The sequence below is a fragment of the Vicugna pacos genome, chromosome 10 (genome assembly GCF_048564905.1).
Source record: "Vicugna pacos chromosome 10, VicPac4, whole genome shotgun sequence".
Classification (NCBI taxonomy): Eukaryota; Metazoa; Chordata; class Mammalia; order Artiodactyla; family Camelidae; genus Vicugna; species Vicugna pacos.
This window is the reverse complement of record NC_132996.1, coordinates 49,642,685-49,659,853: the sequence shown is the minus strand read 5'-3', so window position 1 is coordinate 49,659,853 and position 17,169 is coordinate 49,642,685. Positions and strand designations below refer to the sequence as shown.

Genomic DNA, 17,169 nt, shown 5'->3' with positions numbered 1-17,169 from the left:
TACCTGGGCAGGGAATTCTGAGATGCTACAGGGACTTGGAGCATGGTCCCCAAGCAGAGACCGGGCTTTGCATGGGCTGAACCCTTTGGCCACGAATTCCTCAACCCAGGAGGAGGAAGTAGATCCCAGTCAGAGGAGGGACAAAAAGGGTCTATAAATCCCAAAGTGGGCAGTGCAGGTTGCTCAGGATTTAGGGAGGTACTGATGAAAACTGCCCTCTTTCATTGGCAAAGGTATCCTGGCCTAGCCAGTCAACCATATAGTCCCCTCACATAACTTTGAGCCTTATTTTCCCTTAGAGTTCTCGTATCTGTAACTGTTGCCCTTGGTTACCAGGAGTGCCACTCCCCAATGTTTTCATCACCCCCACCCCTCACCCCGAGCAACTGTGGGGGTGCACCTCCTACTCCCTTGAAGTTAGATGTGCCCACGTGACTTGCTTTGACCAATGACAGTGAGCGTGAGAGACGAGGGTCACTCTCAGGAGTGGCCACATTTGCTTGGCTGTGCGTGACTGCTCCGTGGACACGGGTGGATGTGGAGACTCACTGCTGAGTCCTACACCACAGTTACCATGGACATTGGCCCAGAACCACAGCAGACTTTGCAAAAGCAAAAATTAAACCTCCGTTGCTTTAAACAACTGAGATGGAAGGGTTGTTTGTTACTGCAGCTCATCCTCATCCTCACTCACAAGTACCAACCTCACAGGGCTGTTGTGAGGGTTACATGGTTGGTGTATGGAAGTCTTTGGCATGGTGCCTGGTACAGCTATTAGTGTTTATGAAGGAGAAAAGGAATGCTGTGTGCTCCCACTAGACAAACACCTCCAAGGGAGGAAAGTAACCAGTCCTTGCATTCATTTTTGTTCATGTGCCTCTGTGGGGAATTGGACGCTATTTTCCATTTTATATGAGAAAAATTTTAAGAGGATGCATTCTAGGTAGAGTATGTTTCCCCAGTCTCAGACTCCAGAACTGACCAGAACTTAGAGTGTAGATGGATTCTTGGAAATAGCTCCAAGGTCGTGCAAATCTCATGAGTAAGTGCTGATGACACAATCTTTCCACTGCTCAAATTTTAATACTTCAACGTGAGCCAAAGCCGTGGGTGTTATGGCACTCATTGGTTTTTAGTGGGGAAAGTCTAGCACTGTAAACGTGTTTTAAGAATACAGGGAGAGCCAAATCTTAGCTGCATGTACTTGGCAGAGGCTGGGTTTTATTATAAAGGTGGCAAAATAAATCTAGAAAGACTTCAGAAAAAAATCCAGTCAGCCATTCTCCACTTCACTCCACAAGATATTTTTGCTGAGCTGCTAACACGTAGCCACGTGGCTATTGTTGGCCGGGCACTTCTGAGCAGATATGACTCCTGCTTTTGCTAACAAGGAACAGCACAGTAATCCAAGCAGGTGAGGAAAAACCTTCAGGTGTGCAGATTTTTCTAATAGCATTTTTGTTACACTCGAATTCATTTAAAAGTCTACAGTAAGAGACAAGAGGTATAAAATATGTGCTCATGTTTTGCTTGGACAGATTTTGGCTCCTAGCAATTAATGCTTTCAGTCACATTAAGCATATAAATAATGCTTTGTGACATAACAGTATTTCCCATTACAGATCAATTTTGTAGCATTTGTTCATAATCGGACTTGAAATGTTACCTAGAAACAAAATATGTTTTCCTTGAAACAGTCAGACCCTATTAGAAATCTAAGGCTTTACAAATCACCATGTTAACAGTTATGTCCCCTAGCTAAGGCTTTCTTTCCTTAAATAGTGTTAAACTCAGCCCCAGAAGCACTCATCTCTTTGAGAGTTTTCTTCTTATGTGCACTGACTTGAAAGGGAAAACTTAGTGCTCAAAATATATTTAACATCTTACTATGTATAACTTAACAAACCAACCAGTATCCTTTTGGGGGGGGTGGATAATGATAGCACCTTTTAAAAGTGTTACACTTACAGTTAGGTTACACTATATTTTCTCATTTTTTAAAAGATGGGTTCTCATTGCTTTAAAAAAAAAAAGGTGTCAGCCTATTTCTAGGTAAGAAGAGTTATTCTCATTTCCTGACCATGTAATATGTTGTGGCTGATTAAAAAAATAGAGGGAGCATGTATCAGAGATTTGGAGCAGTAAAATTTGGTGTTAAACAGCAGAGATTCTGAAGCCAGGAACATGTGGATTGGAGTTCTGGTCGTGACATCTAATCACTCTGGAATCTTGGGCAAATTACTTAACTTCTTATTCAGCAAATGTTAGTGATTAAAAAAAAATCTTTACAGGATCTCCCCCCAACCCCCACCGCCCAACACTCACATTTAAAGGCATATTCTCTTTGATTAAAGCTAACAACCTCTCATTTATTAAGCAAGTAATTGCGGAGTTCTTATTGTAGGCTGGGCTCTACTGTTCTGTCCTGGGAAACAGCAGGAAGTAGATGGACCTGGCTGCTGTTCTTAGTTATGTTCTAGCTCGGGGAAGATGGACAGTGTGCCAACAAGATAGTGTCAGATGGTACAGTTGGTTGAATGGCAGGCCCCCTACAAAGATGTGTCAGCCTCCTAACTCCTGGAACCCGTGAATGTGAAACTTACTTGGAAAAAATGGGTGTTTGCAGATATAATTAAGGATCTAGAGATTAGATCACCCTGGATTATCCAGGCGGGCCCTGAAACTAGTAACAAGTGTCCTTAGGAGAGACACACAGAGACACAGGAGGAGGAAGAAAAGGCCGGAAGATGGAGGCAGAGTGGAGTGACACAGCTGCAGCCAAGGAACGCCCAGAGCCCCCTGAAACAGGGAAAACGCCTCCCCCAGAGCCTCTGGAGGGAGCAGAGTCCTGCTAACACCTTGACTTTAGACTCTGGCCTCTAGACCTGTGGGAGTTTCTATGGTTTTAAGCCACCCCCTTTGTGGTAACGTGTACAGCAGCCCTAGGAAGCAAAGATAAATGGCAATCTGTACAGACCGAGAAGAAAATAAAGCAGGGAAGTAAGACAGGAACTCAAACGGGTTGCTATAAACAATGGAGTCGGAAAGCCCTGTTGAGGAAGTACATCTGAGTGACCCGAGGATGTGTACCATGGGTGTTCTGAATCTGAAGGGAAAGCAAAGACAAATGACCCAACCTGGGAGTGAGCTTGGTGTGCCTGAGGACCAGAAGGTCAGTGGGGCTGCAATGGGAGGAGGAAGGGAGGGCTGAGGAGGTGATGCTGATGAGGCAGGAAGGGACCACATCCTGCAGGGTCTCGTAAGCCTTGATAAGCAGCTCGATTTTCTTCCAACTGAAACCTGTCTCTGAAAGGTCTTACAGTTAAGATGACCTGCAGACACCCTAACTAGCATAGAGATGTATATATTTATTAAATAAGTTAACATGGATATTCTGAACATTCTAATAATTGGATTTTTTTAAATGCAGAACTTTTATCCTCTTACTCATGTCCTCTCATCCCACTGTTAAAGTCTACATCACAAATGAATAATGTCACAGAGAGTGCATGTGAAGTCAGATACCACCAGACACAGTAGAAAATCCTCAGAGGGAGCCTTTATTTCATTCACTTTCTATGTATAAGGTGGATTTGCAACCTGTAAAAGTCATTTCTTCCAGTTCAGCCAATGGCTTGGAACATCACTTTGTCCTAAGTCCACGGTGTTAAGTGGTCCCAGGCCAGATCCGAGAGTTGCAGATTCAAGAGGACCAGATGAGACGGGTCCCCGAGCTCCTAGGACCCCACACCCTCATTCCTATCAGAGATCAGAGAGGAGATGGATTGGATTTCTATTCACTTTTTCAAAGATCAGATCTATTTCATTTCCACATCAAAAAAAGTTCTCAAGTATAATAAAGCATTTATCATTTTCCTATAGTTCTTCAAATGCCTGACACGCATCACACCTCCCTACCTTTAAAATTCCTTTCTTTTTCACATTACCTTTCTTAATTGCTTCTTATTGCAAAAAACAAAAACAAAAAACAAAGATAGGTAGATCTGTTGTGCATATTAGCAGGTCGGTACAGAAAAATGCATAGAGGTTTATCTACCATTTACAGTGACAGCTCAGAGGACAAAGTCAAGAAGGAAGAATCTGAAATAGCCTTGCTCTGAAAGAAGCCTGTGTAGGATGAGATACCAACTGTAGCTTAATAAGAATTCTCCCTCGTCAATTATTTAACAGCGGCAAATGTAAAAAATCTGCAGTTAAAATACATAGCCGTCACTCCATATGCTGCCCCCTCTCCACCCACCCAACTTCTGAATAATAGGGCTTTTTCAAATTATATTCCCCTTTAGTTCAGATTTCATGGAAAACACTTTAAAAAGTCATGTTTTAGCAATGTATCCCCCTAGAGTGTGATTTACCAAGATTTTAACGTGTCTGGAGAGAAATCTTACTAAAAGAATAGCGATGACCATTTTCCAGCAAACAGTGAGTGAAAAACAATCGTAACCCCAAGCTGAGGTGGTAAACTTGCTTTTGGGGGGGACACAATTGCTGTAAATGAGACAACTGTAGCAACCATCCAAGACAATAAAGAAAGCCTGTGACAGTCTGTCCTATCAGGGTGTGCGTGCATCAAAGTTCATCATGGTTTTTTGTGAGATCTTCCCCGTAATTGGTGGCTTGGCTTCCAACAAACATGTTCCAGTTGTCCAAGATCTCCTCTTTAGTGAGCTTTTCATCCTGTAGGAGAGAGGAAACTGCTGTCACCGGAACTCTGGTAAATCCGAGTAATCGCTCAGCATGTCGCTCATACAATGTCATTGATTTGAAATTCGTAAAATATATTTCACAATTAAAACCCCACTATGGACCTCCTTTGTCTGCCATCACTGCCCTGTAAAACCCCAAACCGGAACAGCCTCCTGCTATAAAAGCTGTGCCAAAATATATCAGGAAAGTTCTCAAGGAATTCAGAAGCTAGAATCCAGTTATGTCCACACAGCTGGCATTCCCAAAAAAGTCCCCAACGAATTCTACTTCCCTTTATGTCCTGACTGCAAAGTTTAACTGTCTCTCGAAAATCTGGAGCAGAGATCAAAATAGGAAGAGGCGGGACTTCTTTCTATACGTTGTTTATTTATTTATTTGGATATTTATCAATAGACACTGGTATCAGAGCTGGCACGGTGATCTGGCCTGAGAATGTCTTGCTTCCTTCTGCCTGACATGTTTGGTAAGTACCTGCTGACTGAATGAATGGATGAACAAACTCAGCACAGGGCAACACACAGCACACGTCTTAAACCCATGCCTGCCCACAGCCAGCTAAGGGACTGGCTCTGCAATCCTTGGAGATGGAAGTGCATGTAAGCGTGACCCACAGCAGACTATCCAGGAACTTCTGGGCCTACTGAGCTCACCATGGGTTATGGCGGCATTGGCTCAAGTTCACAGGTCCCTCATGCAGGCAGGAATGAGAGACATCAATAAGAACACAGCCGCGTGGACCACGGCAAACAGCAAAGCAGCAAGCAGAACCAATCTTACGTAAACTGTCTGCCTTCAAGGAATGATTCCAGAAAGTACCTTGTTTTTGTCCGACTCATACACCAGGTGCCTGGCCTCGGCCTGCGCGTGGTCATAGTCTTGGGGGAGGATCCAGTGGCGAATCTCATCTTTGTCCAGCTTCCCGTCCTTGTTCAGATCCCGGAATTCATTAAACTGCTCCCGTTCTGACAGAACCCAGTCTGGCTCAGGGCTGTTCTCCTCGTGGGAAAACATATCGGCTGGAAGGGAAGGCGGTTCTTGGTTATGAAGGTGAGCAGGAAGGTAAGGCAATGAGAACCCAACTTCCGGCAATCAAGAGGCCCAACCCAGCATCTCGCGGGCGGTTTCTTGGGTAAATAATGCAATGATTTATCCACTGTGAAGGCTGCTAGTGGAATAGAAAAACTCTGCTTGGAGCCAGAAGATGAATCCAGGCTCTTGACTTAGTTCAGTGATGGGATTAAGCTGCCTTGTCTGTAAAATGGAGACAAGAATTTATTCATCAAAGGGCTACGATGAAGAGCAAATGGGACACTTCTGTGAAGGCCCTCTACAGCCAGCCTGGAACTGTACTGGTGACAACTAATAATAATGACTGATGCCAGCACTTTCTATGGTCCAGATGCAGTAAAAAGTGCATACTTTTTTTTTTCCATTTGATTTTCATTACAATCCCGTGAAGTAGGGGTTGTTATTCACTTTACAGATGAAAACACCAAGGACCCCCAGCTAGGATGCGTTTGTAGCAGGCTACGTGGCAACGTGGATACCCTGCTTCCAACCCACAGTCTTAACCGCTGTGTTCACTGGGGGTGGTTACATCATTTCCAGAGGGCTTTCACATGTATCATTTTAATTCATCCTTATAGCAGTTTTATAAGATAGATAAATATCTTTATTTTACAAAGCGGCAGGGAAAGGAAAAAGAAGACAGAGTTTACCCACTGTTTGCTAGGTCACTAGATCTTCCTGGAAAAGAGAGATACCCTGTGGGCAATTTCTCTTTGATGGAAACACAGCTTGGACATGTCAAGTGGGAGAGCAGATAGTGAATGAAAGAAAAAGAGAGGCAAGACTCTTGGTTCAACTACAAGACAGACCCACATCCTCCTATAAGGCTGGGTACTGTGTATTCCAATTTTACAGATGAGGAAACTGAGGCTTATTCTGGGTGATTACACGACTCACATAGGGTCACACAGCTAGTAAGTGGGGGAGCCAGGACTCTTAATTCCTGTGCTCCTCTCACTACACCACATCTCCCCTGGGTTTCCACTTGTCCCTGCCTGCAGAGAAGACACCCCTGTAAATGAAGTCACCTGCTAGACAAGTCTAGATATCGCATCTCTCTGACTGCAGGTCGCTCAGAATTCAGTTTTCAAGAACAATGCCCCCACCTCCCTCTCTGCCAGTGTAAAGAATGGTAAAGAATGGAAGGTATCTTTTAGGCAAAGCCACTCAAAAGAGTTTTGCCCTCAAAGTTGCACGGTTTCAATGCAGATCAGGAGGAGGGCCTGGAGAGCACACACGTTTAATAAAAAGTGCTGTGTTGTTTTAATCAGTCAGACTTCTCTGTCAGTCTAATTCCATCACCACTGTCTAGGGGTCCGAGGCCCTGAAACTTCCCTCACGTGCACGTGCACCAGGCATAAGGAGGGCTCCACTGCCTGCACTGATGGCGGGACTGTCAACATTTGTCATTCTATAGATATTGTGCCACCGAGATCGCTTTAATTACTGTGGCGAGAGCCACCTGTTAGCACATACACACGGAGAACAGTGTTTGGTTCTTCAGACCAAGGATAATTCCTCCTGATTAGAAGAAACTCTTCTCTTCATTACTGAAGGCACTTGTTTTTGCCGGGGAGTGGGATGGGGGTGGCAAAATGATACAACCACAGGCCAGAGACTGATGGCAACGTGGGCTCTGGTAATTAACTGCCTCTCTTATGCATCTGCACAAAAATTATATCCGTCCCATCTCTCAAATCATTTTTCAGCTCTTACTTTAGTGAGACTTGGGAAAAGAGGAGCTATCACAAGAAGGCAGCCTGCAGTTGGGACCATGGGCCGAAGCACCGAAGTAGCAGCCGCTGAGGATGAGACGGAAATGTCCAGGCTGCCTTCTCCAGTCCTTCCTGCTTGGAGGGCCCTGGGCGGCTGGGAAGGGCTCTAACCAGCAGCGGCGGCTTCTGACCCACGTGCATTAATTTGAGCCTCATTCAGTCAGTGCTCCGTTATCTGAAAACACACTTCCTGATGTGGATTACATGGGGCCCTTCAGAACAAAAAGGCTAAGTACAGACCTCCCGATGGAAGATCAAAAACCAGAGGCACAAAACAGCTATAATATGGGACAAGAGGTGCACTTTGTAAAAGGATTTGCCTCTCTAAGAAGGAATGCCTTTCTGCAGAGAGCTTGGGCATATTGGGCATATAAACGGTTCTGTCGATCACAGCTCGGCTGACTCAGAGTTTCTAGGCCCTGCTGGCTAACAGTCTGTTTTAGAGTCTTTCCCCCGAGACCACTCACTCTAGCTTATCTGCACATCTCTGGGATCTCCAATCCCCTTTTGCAAAGGTAGAGCTACACAGTGTGCTGAAGGGTGCCTCTCAAGAGCTGTGGGGTCAATGGCTGGCCAGCCTAGGGGGGAGGCCCGCCTTTTGGGCTCTTCTCCACTAGGAATGCCGCCTTGAATCTGCGCCACTAGAGCTGGAGTGACAAGTCCCTCCCACTGGGAAGTCACAGGAGTGACACCTACAGACTTGTAGCTGTTGCTAAAAGAGACATCTGGGGACATAGCCAGACATGTAGGTGGAGGAGTGTTGCCCAGTTGGGAGCATGGAGCAAGACTCCAGACCAGCACTCACCGATGTACTCATCCTGATCCACAAAGCCATCCCCGTTCTTGTCGATGTCCTCCAGAGTTTCCTAGGAAGCAAAGAGGGGAAGAGAACGCAAGATGGCTCTGTGCTCCCAGTAAATCTGCGAATTCTAACTACTGTCCTCCGGTGTCCGGCTTTTATGGCTCGTCTCCTTACCTCCCTGAGCATTAGTTTCTTATCTGTTAAAAAAAAAATAGGCGATGGCTTCTGTCCTCTTCCCCCTACTCCACAATCTTAAAAGCAGAACATTCTCTGCAAATGAAAAGGTACCTATGAGCCCGGAGGTGCTCTGATGATATCAGGGAGCCCTGCAGGGCTGACCACCTCCACCATCCAGCCAGGTCACCCTCACACGCACACCCTGAGGGGCCCAGCTTGAGAACCAGTGGATGAACCATCACAAAGACAGATTCCAGTGCTCACTGGACTGTGAGCACCAAGTTGGTGTCAGAAAAATATGGAAGTGTGGACAATTAGAGAATATATCTGACTTCTGAATGTATAATATGTTCTGTATTTAGTACATCTGAATTCTTGCCTAGGTTTTTTCCTAGGGTGAGTAATTAAATGAGTTTCCTGTCCGTTGTCACAGAAGCTCAAAAGCATCCTGAAGAAAACAGCCGGCCCGAGAATGGGAGCCGGTCCAGAAGCGTGTGGTCCCCTGTGGATGATTCCCCAGCTTCACTGCCTTCCGGCAAGTTGAGTGGACGTTAGGTGGTAAACAGAAATGATTCTTAGAGCCCCTGCCCAGTCCTTAGGGTCATGGTGGTCACAAGGATGAGGCACGAGGCAAGAGTGACCCCATCCACCGACTGATAACTGAAATAGTCCAAGCTGTTTGTGTCCCAGCATCAACACAGTTGGAACTAGCTCGGGGTATCTGCCCTGAAAACAGGGGATGCCATTTATTTTACTGTCGTGGAAAGTGAAGACATTTGGGACTCAAGAAGACACTGTGGAAAATAACTACACTCGGAGGCCTTGCCAGACTAGCTGCCCCTCAAAGCCTAGGGTCCGATCCACTCACCCTCCAGAAATCCCTCACCATTAAGGGGAGCATCCTTTCCAGCCGCGGTTTCACTTTAAGTTTCCATATGGTTTAACAACCCATTTCTGAGTCCTTTTCTGGTTCCCTTGTGGGACGACACTAGGTGCTCACTGGACCCATTTGCTCCTTCTGGGCACACAACTAAACTGTATCTCCCCGCCTCGCCACGTGGAGGAAGAGCCCGCGGAACGTAAAAGGAAGGGATGCGTCATTTCCTGACCAGAACAGTAAAGGCGGACCGTGCCTTCTCCTCCTTCCTTCTTTTCTTCCTTTATCTCTAACTGGCAGTGGCCAGGAGGACCTCAAAGCCACAGGACGGTGGAGATAAGAGGGAAGTAGCCTGGGTGCCTGACCACACTTGGAGGAGAACCGCCCAGAAGATCCACCTGACTGGGACCACCTGCTCTGGACTAGGGATAGACGAGAACTACCCGTCGGTTGGGTTAAATGGCTAGGACTGGGGGCTGTTTGCCACAGCAGCTAACCTGCCCTGACCAATCTCCTGGGTGGACAGGCACTCCAGCGCAGCCCACGTCACAGCCCTTCTCCAACTCCCCTCAGGCTGAGGAACGTTCTCACTCTGGAGCCAGGGACAAGGTGTTGGTGCAGCTTTCGTCCTGCTCCTTTCCCAGCCCAGGCTCTTTAAATATCTTACCAAAACCACGATTTCCTTCATGTGCTCAAACTCCTCAGGGTGCAGAAAGGCAGTGAACTCCTCCCGGGTGGCTGTCTGGTCATCGTCCAGGTCTGCGGCCTTGAACCTTCTCTCATCACGTGGCAGCATCTTTTTAAAGGTCTGATGTTCTGAAGTATCATGAAACTCTGTGGGGTTTCCTGCAGGATGTGTGCAGGAACATTAAAATTAGGCAGCTGAGGAAGGCATTCCCTTCCCGATCACTCCTCCTTCATGGCAAACGGTACACATAAGATAAAAGGTCCTGACCTATCAAGTTCTTTGAAACATTTTCTTTCAGAATGCCTCTGGTGCCTGTCCCTCCACACCTGCCTCTAGTCCAGGCCCTGATGACTTACTAGGGGCGTTACAGCAAGTGGTTAAAACATAGGCTTTAGACCATATTAATGTCATACTTCTCTTTGCAAAACCCTGCTTTCATCATATTCTTTGTCCAGAACACACAGAGGCTCCCTCGTACCCAGGACAGCTTGTCTAAATGTTCCTGCGAATCTTTCAAGGTCTCTCTTAACCGGCTGAGGGTGTAGTGTGTGTCTTTGGTCTTCTTCATGTCTTCCCCCTGGCGATCTCTACCAGGCACCCAGCGGGTCTGCACCCTGTGCCCTGCACACACTCCTCCATCATTCTTATGTCTTATGTCCACACCCTGTCCACTGCTGAATGCACTGCTGTACCTTTGCCCCTTTGGCTAACCCACCTTCCGTGCCCATCCCTGTCTCACCAGATATAAATCCATTCTTCAAGGCCCGGTTCCCAAACCACCTCCACCGGGAAGCCTTCCCAGGCTGTTCCAGCCCACTTGGTCCTTGCTATCTGAAACTCAGCAACATTCTGAAACTGTACCACAGACCTGCTTCCCCTCTGCTGTGTTCTCTAGGTGAAACTCTGAGATCCAGGTTGGGCAGCAGCCTAAGTCATTTTTTTTATTAGACCCTTGCCCCCTTCCACCTGCAAGTTCACTCAGAATTAAGCAACTCAGTGTATTCTTAGTAAGCAGGGCAGGACGTGACACAAGCAGGTTCTACCTAGGAGGCTGTGACATCGCCCTGAAGGGGGTGGATATGATGAGAGCAGTTTCCCACGAGAAGCTTGTTACACGGGCCCCAGCTGTGTAATCGCTCCTGCAGCACCTCTTACCTAGGTAGTAACCATACGTGGCTTGTTTGTACTCTTCCCAGGAAATTTTATCGTCTTTGTCCCGATCATAATCCTTCCAGACTTTAGCGACATTATCGTAGATGTATCTTTTCTGCACCCGTTTGATCCAGGTTTTTAGCTCCTCGGTGGTGACAAAGCCATCGCCGTCACTGTCGATTCGATCGACAATCTTCCTGTAGTTAAAAACAAACAAACAAACAAAAACCCCCGCAAGGCTATTATCAAGGCTCGTGTGATCCTGATCCAGAAAGAGATCAAACACCTGCAGAATCTAAAATGCATAAACACTCAAATAAAATCAATGATCCGACGATGCTGGGAAGAATCTTAAAGTTTACCTTCTCCAGGGGCGACATGCCTTCCTCCCGAATCAGTGCCAATGGCAGACCCCACTAGGGGATCATCATGCCCTTCTGTCCTGATAAACTTTGATGTGGCCTCAGAATCCTTCTCAACACAGTCACTGCAGACTGATGCTACCCACTGGCTGAGCTGATTTGGGAGATGAAACCTAGCAGTCTTCCCTGATGTAGTCCAACTCCCTCATTTAGAGTAATGGAAACTGAGGCTGAGAGCCATTGAATGCCTTTTCCAATACAGGTAGTATCTGGTACAACTGGGGTAAGAATCCATGTCTTGTGGCTCTAGGCCTGATGCAGAAGGTGCAAGGTTCTATAAACCAACCAAAAAGTAAGTGAGATTTTTTTTATTTTTTTTAAATCTTACCACTTTGGATTCAAAGACTTGAAACTTAAAGCAGGAGGAGACCCGATCTTGTTGGACGAGGCAGAAAATGTCGGGGATGAAAGAGCCTTGACATCGCGGAACGTAGTCAAGAAACTTGACCAGCTGAGCAGCTGCAGGAGCCTAACCCCCCTGCTCTTAGGGTGAAGACGCCGATGTCCACTGGCTCCTGTGCCATAGCTGGCCCAGGTCCCAGCGATTTTCTGCTGGACTTCACCCCAAAGCCCCGTACAGAGCAAACTTCAGGCTAGGAACTCAACAGTGCCCCTCTCTAGGCCAGAGGGTCCCAAGCTAGGGATGCCGTCCCTGAAGGGAGCCTCAAAGACACCCGCAAGCTATTTCCAAGTTTAAGAAACTTTTACCATAGTCATCCATTTACCTGGGACGAGGTTATACAGGCTAATTAGGGATTTGTTTCTTTGCTTTGGGCTGGAATTTTATCAACTCCAACTTTTTTTTTTTACTATGGACAGGAGTTCTCATTGGCAGTTACTCTTTGATCAACTAGATCAACAAGAAATGGGAAATGAATTCATTAGTACTTAAGTCTCCATCTCCTACCCGAGCCTGGGCGGCCCAAGCTCCTCTGTCTCAGGAAAGTGTAAACGTTACTAACAGTTTTAACTTGTCCCTTCACTTGCAATTTTATCAGGTCTCAAGGCTAAAAGACTAAACCTCAAGTATCTTGCTTCCAGGAAATCACAGCCACACAGCAGAATCCTTTCAACACAGTGCAGTGCGCAGCCTACCTACTACGTGCCAGGCACTGCTCCAGTCCTGGGGACACAGCGGTGACATGCCCAACAGTTATCCAAAGCCAACCGAGGGACAGAGTCTCAAACCAGCAGAGGCCGAACGGTGTTGGACAGTGTATATGACCTGCTTTTGGGGCAAGGACAGCATCTAATTTATGCCAAATAAACATCCAGGATGTAGCTCAGCCTGAAAAATAGCAGGAGCTCAATAAATATTTGTTGGAAGCATAACTACAATCTTAACTTCTCTCTTTAAAAATCTCAAACGTGAGCTGTAGGGAAAGGTGGCTATGATGTAGATGAACAGAACGCTATAATCAACCTGGATTCTAGTCCTGTGTGATCTTAGGCAAATGACTTGACTCTCTGAGTCTCAGTTTTTCCATCTGTAAATTGGAACACCTACTTTCCAAAGAATGTTGTGTGGAACAGAGGAGAGAAAAGTGCGTCTTTCCTCACTAGGGATGATAATCCCGATCCTAGGTGGATGGAGAACTCAACCAACAGGTAACAGGCAAAAGAAGGAAGCAAAGCATCCAGGGAGCCTGGAGATGCCCTGTCAGCCGCTAACGAGGCTGCCCTGCTCTGCTCCGCATGATGGCTACCACATGGGATAACGGGCCATGGGTGTCAAAAGAGGCCAGAAATCGGGGTCTGTATGTGAAATTGCTCCGATGTTAAATGTTGGCAAGTGATTTACTTTCTTTCTAAGGCTGTGCGGTGCATTGGTGACTGCGTGAGGCCTGCAGGTCCCCACGTTACAGCCCGCAGGCCTAGGTGTCTCCAGGAGCCTTAGTGCTGTCACATTTCAGATTCTATGGGCAGATGATGATGACAAAGTTGCCTGGATCCAGCCAAGCTCCTCCCTCTGCAGCCCAGACTGGGAGGGGACTGCTGCACCAGGAGCTGTAGACAGAGAGGCAATTTTTCACGCTCAGCCCGTCCCCTACCGCACCCATCATTTCCAACCCTCCAACCTCCCCCGCCTCTAGCCCGGATTTACCTTATAGGTGAGTGGTGTGTCCGCTACCCATGTGGTGGCTCAAGCCAGACACCCGGATGTCACCCTCAATTCCTCTCTCCCCGTCTCCCCCACGTTGAGCCATGAGCCAGCACTGCCAATTCCACCTCCCACATGGGTCTGGGTTCACCCTTGCCCGCCTGCCTGGTTCAGGAACACATGTCCACCCTCTGCCCTTGGTCCCCCTTTCCATGCCTCAGTTCCGTTCTCTGCCCTACTGCCACTCCCACTATCCTGACAAATTTTGGGGATGATGACATTCCTACCACATGCAGGATAACATCTAATCTCCACCTCACAGAAGTCCTTCCCGCTCTACCCATGGCCTCCTCTCCACTCCCACCTCTCACTTCTGCCCTGTCCCTTTATTGTCCCAACACCCCTCAGTCCCCAGAACAGACTTCAAAGCCTGTATAAGCAGACTGCTCCCTCTTCAGGAATGCCTTCCCCTGCTTGTATGCCTGGTAACCTCTGAGTCATGCCACAAGCTCTGATCAGGTGACATCCCAAACCCCCAAGCGCCCCCTCCAACCTGAAACCTTAGGGGCTTCTTCTCCTGGATGTGGTCGCTGTGGTTTTTACATCACAGCCAGAATGTGTTGTGTCTACCTGCATCTCTCTCCTCCATGTATGATTATAAGTACTTTATGGCCTAGAGCATAATGTTTTATCTTTGTAGTTATCAGGTATCTAACACAGTGCCTGGCATACTGTAGCCATTCAAATGTTTGTTATATAAATAAGTGAATGAAGTTAAGGTGTTCATCCAAGGGTCAAATGCAGACCAATTCCATCACCACTTGCTCTCACCACTAGGCTTACTTATCATGAGGTAGGCATTAAACTGGAAGCCTTAGGACTGCAAACTAGAGTTCCCTACTCCAATTCCCCAAACCTCTCCTCTTCCTCCTCCCTGGTAACAGCACTGCAAATGGCTGCCACCCAGGGCCCCAGAATAAATCAGCCTCCAAGTGTCTCAAAGCAATACAATAGACTGAACTCATCAATGGCCCCCATTGTTAAGGCCCAAACAAGAAGAGAAAGTACTTCTCTGCAAAATAAAAGGTGATTGTTGGGAGGGGACTTTGAAGTTCAAAGATCTTTTTTTATCAGAGCAGGCAGATGGTGCACCTTCACAATAGGTATAACTGAGCCTCAAATTCTAACCAACCACGCTGGCCTTTGGTGGCCGCCATCTGCACAGGGATAGCTGTGTTCTTTTTCTGGGTAGCAGGAGAGGAAGATCCTCCACCCCCAGGAACCAGATTACTGGAGGCCTGGTGCCTAGCAGGCAGGGCTGCCTCCCTAGCCGGGTCCCCATTTGGGATCAGGCTGGCCTCTGTGGAAAGGTTCGCAGACACCTTTACACAATGCTCAGGTGTCTCCCCATGGGCTGTGGAGAAGCGGGTGCACTGAGATGTACCTAAGTTTTGCTTCCCAGGTTTGGTTCTTCACTCAAATGCCTTCAGCAGTGAAATTCACAACCCGCTAACACACCACCCTCCAGCTTTTGCCCTAGGTTGCCAAAGGACTGTGTGCCTCTGCTGACATCAGAAACTGCTGGAAACAGAAACGAGGGGACCGATTTCCATTCCGACTCCCCATCCCTATCTCCAATGCCCTCCCTTCTTAACAACAAGATTTTTATACCCCAACTTCAGATTTATGGGCCGATTAAGCATCAGATAAGAACAACCCAGTCCTGGCCCAGGGGCACAGGCCAGGAATCAAGCTTCTCCTTCGTCTCCCCTTCATCTTTCATCCATTAAGGATCATCTTTGGGACCTTAGCAGTGTCTCATGCCCTCCTCTCCTGGAATGGGGACAGAAGAGAGGAACAGGGAGGGTGGGGAAGAACTCATGTCACTGAAAGGCCACCGTGGACAAATTCTTTTATACACTCTCCCCTCCCTTCTGATGCAACCCAGGGGAGGGGGCGGGCCCTGGTCGTCCTGGCTCCCGCGCCCGCTGCCACGTTCTCTCCTCCCCGCGGGAGGCCACTCCGCCCCGGCGCGGCGGCGCTCTCCACGCAGGGTCCCGGCGCCCTCGGGCAACTTTGCTCCGGCCCCGCACGGGCCCCTCCCTCGGGTCCGCGCTCCGGATTTCGCTTTCGCTTTGCGGCTCGCAGCCCGCGCGGCTCCCGCCCGAGTGGCCCCGCGGGCACCTGCGGCGCCCCCGAGCGCGGCCTCACCCCAGCCTCTCCTTGCTCTCCTCCGAGGTGAGCTGGTCGAAGGTCTTGGAGTCCTCCTTGCCCAGGAAGGCCTCGTGGTCGTACTGGAAGCTCTGGTTGTCCTCGGGCGGCCGCTCGCCCAGCTCCGAGTCGGGCCGCACCACGCGCTCCTTGCGCACGGTGGGCTTGGCCCGCAGCGCCGGGGGCACCAGCACCAGCGCCAGCAGCAACCCCAGGGCCAGCTCCAGGCGGCGATCGCGGCCGCCGCGCGCCATCGTCGGGAGGAGAGCGGCCCGCGGGGAGGCACCGATCGAGCGACGAGAGCGGCGGCTGGGGAACGGGGGCTCCGAGCGCGCGCGGCGGCGGCGGCGGGGCTGGAGCCGGCGCAGGGAGGGTGGGGACGGGCCAGCCCCTCGGCCAGCGCCCGCCCCGTGCCGGAGCGGAGGGGCGCGCCCCGGGCGGCGGGCAGGGGAGCTCCGGGCGGCCCCGCTCACGCGCCCATTGGCCGCCGGGTCGCGAGGGGGAGGCCGGGGCCGCGGGGCCGCGGAGCCACGTCGCCCGCCGGGGCGGTGGGCGCGGGACTCGGGTTTCGCCTCGGCCCCTCCCCGAGACCTCGTCGCGAGGGGCGGGCCCAGGCTGTCTAGGCTGAGGACTGGAGGGCTCGTAGGAAGGCCGGGAAGTTCTTTGTCAAGCAACAGATGTTCGGGGTAAAATTCCCTCTCTCTTCCTCCAGTTCCGGAGAACTGAAAAGAGGAGGCGCTGCCCCTCCTCAACTTCCAGCTGAGAACCCGAATCTCAGCCCGACCCTGCCCCAAGATGTACTCTTAAAACAAATTCAACCCAAACTTGGAGTCTGGTTACAAACACAAGAGATTGGAAGGAAATGGGCGAGGTCCCCTAGAAACAAGGGTCGCAAACTCACGTCCGGAGGAGAGCCAAGCAGGTGACTTCAATATGACCGAAGGACCATCCAAACTGAACAGCCCTGTGCACTCCAGCGGCCAGGAGAAGTGCAGGCCTCAAGTTGGCAGATGGTCTCAAAAGAAATCAGGATCTTGGATGTCTGTTTTCATTTCTAAAGGGGAGCAACTCACTTTACAAAAGCACTACATGTCTTAAACAGATCTTTTCTGTACACTGAGTCCGAAGTAATGCTAGCAATATAGAGATGCTCTGTAGAATCTCATGC

The 17,169-nt window shown here is 48.9% G+C and overlaps 1 protein-coding gene across 1 annotated transcript; it reads right to left on the bottom strand.

Annotated features, from left to right (window-relative positions):
• Positions 1-3,544: 3,544 nt before the first annotated feature.
• RCN1 (reticulocalbin 1) lies at positions 3,545-16,568 on the bottom strand. Its single transcript, XM_072969731.1, has 6 exons — positions 16,002-16,568; positions 11,271-11,464; positions 10,095-10,273; positions 8,377-8,437; positions 5,545-5,744; positions 3,545-4,698 (listed from the first exon to the last, which is right to left on the bottom strand). Exons 1-6 carry the CDS (start codon positions 16,253-16,255, stop codon positions 4,591-4,593), a joined length of 996 nt encoding a protein of 331 aa, XP_072825832.1. The 5' UTR covers positions 16,256-16,568; the 3' UTR covers positions 3,545-4,590.
• Positions 16,569-17,169: the final 601 nt, after the last annotated feature.

What these genes read in the sequence shown, in the direction of transcription:
- RCN1 (XM_072969731.1), bottom strand. Translation starts at nt 16,255, where the DNA reads ATGGCGCGCGGCGGCCGCGATCGCCGCCTGGAGCTGGCCCTGGGGTTG. An exon ending in GAGAGCAAGGAGAGGCTGGG is followed by an intron (nt 11,465 to 16,001) that starts GTGAGGCCGCGC and finishes TTTTAACTACAG; the next exon opens with GAAGATTGTCGATCGAATCG. An exon ending in ATGAGTCGGACAAAAACAAG is followed by an intron (nt 4,699 to 5,544) that starts GTACTTTCTGGA and finishes TCTCTCCTACAG; the next exon opens with GATGAAAAGCTCACTAAAGA.